Source organism: Ricinus communis, chromosome 5, assembly GCF_019578655.1.
Source record: "Ricinus communis isolate WT05 ecotype wild-type chromosome 5, ASM1957865v1, whole genome shotgun sequence".
NCBI classification, from domain to species: domain Eukaryota; kingdom Viridiplantae; phylum Streptophyta; class Magnoliopsida; order Malpighiales; family Euphorbiaceae; genus Ricinus; species Ricinus communis.
This window is the reverse complement of record NC_063260.1, coordinates 1,445,881-1,455,815: the sequence shown is the minus strand read 5'-3', so window position 1 is coordinate 1,455,815 and position 9,935 is coordinate 1,445,881. Positions and strand designations below refer to the sequence as shown.

General features: G+C 30.2%; 1 protein-coding gene across 1 annotated transcript; it reads left to right on the top strand.

Moving 5' to 3' along the window:
- The first annotated feature begins 1,235 nt into the window (after positions 1–1,235).
- Positions 1,236–5,914, top strand: LOC8267713 (probable protein phosphatase 2C 60). The gene is made up of 5 exons (XM_015726275.3): positions 1,236–1,599; positions 2,046–2,458; positions 2,665–3,032; positions 4,235–4,471; positions 5,209–5,914. Exons 2-5 carry the CDS (start codon positions 2,140–2,142, stop codon positions 5,470–5,472), a joined length of 1,188 nt encoding a protein of 395 aa, XP_015581761.1. The 5' UTR covers positions 1,236–1,599; positions 2,046–2,139; the 3' UTR covers positions 5,473–5,914.
- The last annotated feature ends 4,021 nt before the right edge of the window (positions 5,915–9,935 follow it).

Below are 9,935 nucleotides of genomic sequence, written 5' to 3'. Positions count from 1 at the left end.
ATTATTTATCACTTTTATATATTTAATATAATATTAATTTTTAATTTATTATTTTATTCATATGTTAGAATAGATATAATAAATTTCATAATATCTACAGGAGAATAATTTAATCTAATTTGATTTTTTATATTTAAACTTATTAAATATTTCTTTTGTTTTAAATAGCCTACTAAAATGTGACAATCACTATAGAATGAAAAGTAATATTTTACTAATTTAATTTCAATTATAGCTTGAATTTTAGATTTATAATTTTATAAAAGTAAGAAATTATCATCATTGGAATGATAACTTAAAACTTAATTTTTTATTATAACTTTAATTTTTCAAATATTATTTATAATTTTATTTAAAATTCTTTTACTAAAATTGAAAATTAATTTCTGGTATATGGAAAAATATATTTTATCATTTTTAACAAACCTCACAATAAAGAAAATAAATTGACTAATACTTCAGGAACTAAAAGTCTTAAAATAGGACTTTTTGACTTTATTATTGGATTAATTTATATATTTTTTATAAATTAGTTTTATTGATATCAGACATATAAATTTATTTTTTATTTCTACATATAATTTTTAAAACTTAAAAGTTTATTTTAAAAGTTCAAATGTTTGTAAAGCATTTCAACTATTACAATACATAAGTTTAAAATAGTGTTATATATATATATATATATATATATATATATTAATTTAAAATGTCACATTATTTTACAAGAGAAAACATAGTAATTTAAAAGCACTTACACTAGAAAAACAAATGAGCAATTTATCATGTTACTATGGAGAAGTTAAGTGCTTTTAAAACAAATAATATTTTAATTCTTACAAATTTTCTTAATCATACTTATGTGGAGAAAAGATAAACATGGAAATATTAGATTGGTTCTGTAAAAAAAGAAAAGAAAAGAAAAAAAGAAAAATCAGATTGCCAATCCTTTTTGGATTTTACCAAAACAATAAAATGAGAAATAAAATAGAGTTGCATGAACTTTATTAATATAATAAGAAATATTAAGTAATAGAATAAAATAAAATAATTGTGTATAGTATTTCAATGTTTTATAATTTTCGGTTATATTTTATATATAGTGGAGCCCATGGGTGCCCATATGCATTGCTGGCTATCAGCCGTCGATTTGTTCGGTTTTGTTTTTTTTTTTTCTCTTGGGACATTTTTGTCTGCTCAAAATATATATAAAGAGAAAAACGAAAAAGATCGAGTTTTTATTTTTATTTTTTTATAGTTCTCTTCAATCTCCACTGATTCAAAAGCAATCTCCTCTTTTTACCTTCTCTTCTCTTCTCTTCTCAATTCTCTCCAAACCATTTTTCTTTGTTATCCACTGACTGAAAATCCAAATTAGAACTACCCACAAACTCAGATACTTTTTTATTGCTCCCAGGAGAAAGTTCAAGAAGACCCAAGTTAAAATATTTACAGTTCTTGATTTGCTTTCATGGATCTATGGATCTAACCCTTTTATATTGCCTACATGTATTATTTTGTTTCTTCTAGATCTCCATCCTTTTCTTCTGTTCTAATTTTGTAGCTGACCAGGAACTGCACAGATAAAGCTTAATTTATATTGTGAGTTTCTTTCTTTTTTTCTTTTTCCTTTTCTTTATTTTCTCCTATTTGTTTTGATTTCTTGTTTTACTTTGAATTCTTATTATGTTGTTGTTGGGCGCTAGATTACTTTGGAGACGTGTATGTTCGACTAATTGTTTGTATGGCAAAGTATGGAATGTGGACTTAGATTTGACCAGTGAATCCCGTGTTGTTTTTGTTATTTTTATCTCTTATGAGCAGTATTAACAGATGGGTATTGGTTATTTTGCTGTTTAAAGTGGAACTGGATATTGGTATCTGATTTGCAGTGTCAATTGTTCATTTTTCCTGTTATATGGTTAACAATTTAACATTGAAGCTGAACCCTTTCTATACATCCTTTAGTGTCACAATGAGTTTTGCTTATACTTTACTTGAAAGTTTTGTTCTTTTATGAGCATGTGTCTATATTGTTTGTTTTGCAGGGGGGAGATTGTTGGGGTTTATTAGCAGTAGTGATATTATTGCATCCAATTTTGGATGTGGAGGTATTGAAGGCTGGCCCTGGTGAGATGAGGGATGTTATCAAGGTTGATAAACTTTTTGAGGGCCTGCTGGCTGCCGTCCTCAGAGCGGTATGTCCACATGGGCTCGGATGCAGCAGGCCGGCAAGATGGGCTACTTTGGTACAAAGACACTGGACAGCACGTGAATGGTGAATTCTCTATGGCTGTTGTGCAAGCAAATAATCTACTTGAGGATCAAAGTCAGCTTGAGTCTGGCTCCTTGAGCACTCTTGACTCTGGCCCATATGGCACCTTTGTTGGAATATATGATGGTCATGGAGGTCCAGAGACATCACGTTACATTAATGATCATCTGTTTCAGCATCTAAAGAGTAAGGAATAAAAATCCTTATGGTGCTTTTCACATGGGTGTTCTCTTTTGTACATAAGTTGGGTGTCAATTGCATTTCACATTTTTTAATTCGGATTGGTATCTTAAAAGAATATTAAGAAAGCAACTTTTTTTTTTTTTTTTGTTTTAATTAATGATCCTGGCTATTCTTGTTCTGATGCTTCACTTGTTGTTTGAATTATGCAGGGTTCACATCAGAACATCAATCCATGTCTGTCGATGTGATTAAGAAAGCATTTCAAGCGACTGAAGAGGGATTTCTTTCTCTTGTCACTAAACAGTGGCCTATGAAACCACAGATTGCTGCAGTTGGATCTTGCTGTCTGGTTGGTATCATCTGTGGGGGTATCCTTTACATTGCTAACCTTGGTGATTCGCGTGCTGTCCTCGGTAGGCTTGTCAAAGCAACTGGGGAGGTTCTTGCCATCCAGTTGTCAGCAGAGCATAATGTGAGCATAGAATCTGTCAGACAGGAGATGCATTCTATGCATCCAGATGATTCTCAAATTGTGGTTTTGAAACATAATGTATGGCGTGTGAAGGGCCTGATACAGGTAAGATTCTTTTGTGGATAATTGGGCTAGAGGTTTTACATGACTAACTTTATATTACTTACTTTCCTTGATATCCTATGCTATTTCCATTATCAAATATAAAATTCTTGAAGCATTTTAAGTAGACCGAGTATCTTACAAAGTATCAAATGCTTGTTTTGACGTCTAGTTTTCTCTAGGGGTAGCTAGGGATTTTCTGTTCCCTTGTATAGTTTTCATGGTGGCCACTGCCTACACACAGTTATAATTTATGGAAGAAAAGCAAGGGCCATGGGCCAGCATTTTGAGCGAGTTAAATATTAACAGTATGAATGATTCAATAATAAGAATTATCTGGATGCTTAATAATTCTAAAGGATCTTTTATGTTATCTGGAAGTTGCTGATATCATGTTTCTTATGTTATTCGCATGTGCCTAGCTTTGGATTTGGTTAAAGTTGTCCTGGTGTGATGACAGAGTCTTTGCTAGAATAGGGAGAGACTTAAGTTACTATTCACAAAAGTAACAGGAAAATCAAGACAAGAAGTAATACTGCTAAACTTTAGTTATTTGGAGGAGAAGCAGCAATGGCTCATCTTAGTATAATATAAGTTCTGATGAAAAGTGTGGTTTGGATTTTTAGAAACCAAGAGGATATTAATATTATTCATTGGCATGATCAAAGAGAAAGAACTGGTCTAAGAATGAAAAGAGAAGAATAAATGTGGAAAGGATAGTGAATGCACAGCTTATTTAAATGTGTGAGAAAATAATAACAGATGTCAATTGAAGTTCAATTTAATATCTTATTCTAATAATTGGCGCAGCTATCACGCCAGGTGCTTGATGTATAAAATAAACTATGACCACTGATAGTGCCATAGGAAATGCATGCCAACATGGAAACAGAAATAGTTGTAATTTATCAATGACTCAATGTCTATTGGCTGCCAATTCCATGATTTCTAGTATCTTGGATCTCAGTAATGCTTATACCTCTATAAATAAGTTGTAATATGTTTGGTGTTCAAGATAATGAGAAACTCTGCTGTGGCTTTTAAAATGTGATGGACGATTCTGAGGTCGTGCTGTTTTGATAAATGGAGAGCTAATTTATCCTATCAGCTCTCAAATGTTTGCTGTACATATGTGTGTGCGCTCACATGTGTTTAAAACATCTATTTCTTGATTTTTAATATGTGCATAAATTCTTATATCACAGGTTTCTAGATCCATTGGTGATGTATATTTAAAGAAAGCTGAATTTAACAGAGAGCCCTTGTATGCAAAGTTTCGACTTCGTGAACCTTTTAAGAAGCCAATTTTGAGCTCTGAACCATCTATTTCTGTGCATGAATTACAACCTCATGATCAATTTCTCATATATGCGTCTGACGGGCTATGGGAACACCTTACCAATCAAGAAGCTGTTGATATAGTTCAAAATCACCCACGCAATGTAAGAACTCTGTTTTGGCGGTGATTCACAATTGTTATATTTAATTTAGATATGTGGGTATATGATTATATCTCTAAATGTTATAGTTTATAGGTTAACTATAGTAAAGGTTCCCCATTAAAAAAACTCTGCCTTTGACTAGGCAAAGCAAAAGGAAATAAATTGATTACAAGTTGTTCTCAAAGATTTCAATACTGCTTGGAACTTAATTTGTGAATGATGAGTAACATTGTAAAAATGCTCTGATTTCATGTTCACTTCCTAGTTTCCTTTTTGAGGTTGTCAAAGTAAGTTATATTCCTTTCTTCTGTTTGACATATCCCTAATATATTGTCAGCCACTCTATTTGGTATACGTACTTGTTTTCAGGCAAAGTTCTGTTTATATTTTCTATTGTTTGACTGCTATTTTCCATCCACTGCTTGAGGTCCCAATAATTATTACTGGTTATTCTTAACTGAATTGATTGACCTTCGGTTATGGAGTTTCAGCACAAAAGCATGTGCTTGCTATTGCAGGCCATGTGCCATCCTGTTTTATGTTATTCTTAATTGGACATGGAAATTGATGGCCTCCTAATATGTTGTGTGAAAGCAAACAACGGCTCCTAATACGTTGTGTGAAAGCAAACAACTGAGTTTAGAATGCATGATATTTTGCGCCATTCTAGGAGAGACAACAAGCTCCATACAAGAAACTATGAAGAAGAAATTCATCTCATACTTCTCTATCTGCAGGGAATTGCTAGGAGGCTTGTGAAAGCTGCCTTGCAGGAAGCTGCTAAAAAGAGAGAGATGAGATATTCAGATTTGAAGAAAATAGAACGTGGCGTCCGCAGGCATTTCCACGATGATATCACCGTTATAGTTGTTTTTCTTGACTCAAATCTTGTGAGCAGAGCCAGCACAGCGAAAGGGCCTTCCACATCTGTGCGAGGTGGTGGAGTTCACCTACCCGCAAAAACCCTAGCTCCCTGTGGTGCGCCAATGGAAACTTCATAGGCACCTAATGTAACCATCAGTTGATAATGTTCTCCCATGTAAAGATCCTTCTCATAAGTTCCATGACACCAGCTGCTGCTATATAGCGAAAGAGCAAGAGAAGGGAAGGTGCTCTCCTTTTGATTAATTTTTTTAATGTACAATGTAAAATTTTAACCTCAGACATGTATTTTCTTTAGTTTCTGAGCACATGAGCTGAAAAAGGAAAGCAAAGAATCAAGGGAAATAGAGCTGCACTGCAAAGAAGAAGTATATACTAAAGGTTCTTTCTTAGGATCGTATTCTTGATGCTTTCATTTAACTTTCTTTCCCATCTTCACTTTGGGGCTTTTTCTTTTTGTAAATTATGTGAAACAGATGCCCATTAGAATCAAAGTTTAATGTGTACCCTGTGTCTGCATGTTATGCTTCCATATAATCAAGTAGGGGACATTTTCTTTTCCTTTCTTTCCATCTTTTTAAAAGTCATAATAGTTGGGAAACTCTGGTATGTTTCCTTGTGCAAAATCTCAGTGTTTTCTCAGAGGAAAGTGTTTTTCCTGCAAACAAATAGAACCCTGGGAGTATTTCATCAACTCCAGAGGGGTGTCCTTTCCTTTTCAGGTAGAGCCAAGTGACCCTGTCACCTTACCCTTTTCTACCATTTAAGGTTCACTAAAGTGTGATATTAAATGAGAATCAGATTATATTTTATATGCTGCGAAAGTTGACAAACACCATTACAATTTCACAGGCTAAATGCCAAATTGCTCCTTGAATTTGGAGTTAAATGGAAATTAATTTACATTTTAGCTTCTTGACTAATTTATCAGGCAATTTATTAAAAATGGCCAATCCAGTCTAATTAAAAGGATTAATCAGTAAAAAAACTTAATTGTCTTTTGAATTTCATACATATATCAATTTGCACAAAAAAATGAATTTCTGTTGAATCAGATTAAAATTATTTTACTTTATCATAATTTATTTCTAATATCTAATAAAAATATCAAATAATATATTTTGATGTTATGAGACCCGATTTAGATCGGAAAGGATTTGGAGTCAATTGATTGTTGGTTTTATAAGAAGGTCAGTGATTAACATATATATATATATATATATATATATATATAATATTATAAAATGCTAATTAATTCTTATAAATATGATAAATAATCAATTAATTAATATTAGATATTTAAGATAAACAGCTGAGTCGGTATGTAAAATTAATATATATATAAAAAGAGAAATATGTAAAATAATATTACCATCATATATCAAGAACACACGTGCACTATACTAATGAGTATTAACTTAGAAAATAAAAAAAGTTTTAACATTGAAGTAGTTTATAGCTAGAATCCAAATGTGAATGTTAACTTGTGTTTGTTATGGAAATAGACACAAGCTCAAATATTTGTCTTGTCAAACATTACCAGGAAACTGTTTCCTTTATTTCCTTTACTTTTTTTTTTCTTTTCAATTAGCAATGGCCTTGTAAAAAGGGTTCTTAGAATGTGATTTAAGAGGAATTTGTACTACTTTAGAGCAGTAAAAAGGGTTCTTAGAATGTGACTTAAGAGGAATTTGTACTACTTTAGAGCTTAAGCTGTCCCTTTCTTGGGGTTATTAGTTAAAAAATTATGATACTAAAGCAAAAGAAATCAAGTAATTCCATAACATGATATTCTTCATCTAAGTGACAAAATGCCTCAAAAGGGTCATTGGATTAAAGAATTTTAAATGAGAGATCTTATAAAATTGATGAATTTAACTTAAATTTATTATTTGACAAGTAAAATACATGAATTTTAAAAAAAAAATCATTATTCTCTAAAATATCTTACATTTTTTTTAAAAAAATTTCAATTTCTTTTCTACGAGGTGAAAAATTATAAAACTTACCATTTCAAAAATGATAAATTGTTATAATACTTTTTTATTCTAATGTTAGCCTTAATAAATTTATATTAAAATTATCCTTAACTTAAAAAAAATCTATTATTTTCTTGTTTAATTCAAATGGTAAAAAATATAAAATTCATAGATTTTAAATTCATGAATTTAAAATTTATGAATTTCAGTTAAATTTATAAATTGTAGAAATTCCAATTGAGACCTAATTATTTTTTAATAAGAGAAGTCCTAAATATCTTCTTTTTATTACATTCTCTTTACTTTCTCTCTATAAACAAGAGACGTATTATATTTTACAATTAATTTTAACTTATTTAACTATTTGACACATTTGCATCTTCAAATTAAATTGAAGAAGAGTAATGCATGGCTATTTGGTCAATCTTAGCCTTTTAATTTATCATGCTTATCATTTGCTAAGCACACAAATCTCTCCAAAGCAACCTCATAAGCTTGCTCTCTTGAACCGGTTGTGGAAGACAAAGACCATAACCCACATGTTGTTGTTGAAAACTCGAAGGGGTTTGAGGTATTTGAACATTCAATTGATTATTCCATCCAAAGTTTGGATGATTTCTCCCCTTAGCAACCTTCTTGCTAGTCCATTTGTGGCCATTTAGAAGTCATATCTTCTATCAATTTAATATTATTGTATAGTTCTCATTTGTTCTCCATTGAAATAAATAATTTACTTTTCCTAAAATATAGATCCAAAATGAATAAGAAAATAGATTCAATTTTGCTGTTAACTAAGCTAACTCTTAAATTAAATTATCTTTCTAATAGTGAAGGTTATGAAGAAAATTTTAAAAGAAAAAGCATTGCCTCCTGCTCCTGCTTTCTTTCTTTCTTTCTTTCTTTTCCACACATGGACAACATTTTCACTTTAATCCTTACTCCATTCTCCTTTTCTTTTCATTTATTTTGAAAATTTTATCAACTCCACATTGGCACAATTCTCAACATAATAATACCATCATTCTCATTTGCCGTACCCTTTTGCCCAATCTTGCAAGAACAGCATCTGCCCTGTTCCAAATAATAAAACAAAGGTCAAATTACACTTGTCCACTTTGTACATAAAGATAATATTATTTAAATATTGTTTTAATGAGAATATTTTTTCAAAAACATAAAAACTAATATAACAAAATTGAAAATAGATCGTTAAATCAAAAGTCAAAGGACAATACTGTAAATTACATATGTAGTTTTTAATTAGTACGAGTTGCTGTGGTCAAAAAGGGCTTTAAATAAAATTATCTGATTTTTTATATTTAGAAAATTACTTTTAATAGAAAAACAAAAAAAATTAATAATTTCTTGAGAAAATAGATTTTATAAAAAATAATATATATACATATATCTATTAATTAAAAAGTTTAGACTTGCTTTCTAAAATTATATTCTTTTTTAATTATGAAAAGTAGAGGAAAACTTTATCACATAAAAAGAAAAATAAAAAATTTAAATTTGAAATCTTCTTGGGTCCCTTAAGCAACGTCCAGGATTCAAATCTTGGCGTTGTAATTGGATTGAGAGATAGAAAATTTTAAAAATAAAATTTAATTTAGTCCTTAAATTTATGAGATAGATTTAATTTATTTATTTTTTCTTTACGATTATTTTTACTTGAAATATCTACATTTTCTTTTTTTGCTTAAATAGGCATTATCTTCGATATAAACTTTTTTTTAGTTAAATACAGTCCATTTTGGCAAGCCAGTTTCTTGCACAAATTCAATTTATTCATATTTAAAATAATTTAAACATAACCAATTTGATTGTTTTATTAAATTTATATATTAAATTTTTTTTATGCATTTTATGTTTTTTGATTGGTCTGTGAGCAAATGAAGAAATTAGCGTTTGCGATCGAGATGGATTTGATTTTGAAATTGTGTTAATTTTTTATTGTGATTGTTGGAGATAATTTTACGAGTGTTAAGGTGGTGATAGCAGTGTTGGATCATAATTTCACCTCTGTGCTTTAGTTTCTAATGACAATGATCATAGTAATTTGTTTGACGGTGTTGGCGGTGGTGGGAAGGTGATGGTGATGGTAGCGGCAGCGGCAGCGGCCAACGGACAGGTTTAGCAGGTTTGCTTGACTTTTAATTGTTTTATGAAATAGAGATTTTATTAAAATTTAAGAATATAATAAAGTCTAATTTTATCCTTCAACTTATCGGTTATACTCAATTTGGTCCTTAACTTATTGCATGAGCTCAATACTTTTACATTTTCTATCTCAATACTTTTATATTTTTTATATGTTTATATGCAATTCACTCTCTAAAAAAGTTTAAAATGAGCCAAAAGTACAAAGATTCTGGCTAGATTGATCGAAAAGTGAAGGGAAATCGGATTAAATATACTTTCAGAATTCCAAGGTTAAATTGGACCTTATTTCAAAATTAGAATACTGTGTTTGGTAATGATGTAATGAAATTGCTATTACATTACATATTTTATTATTATATTTAGTAAATAAATTTTTTAATATAATGTAATGGTGTTCATTGGGATCTCAGTGATGTCCGCCATCTCTGAATTGTCTG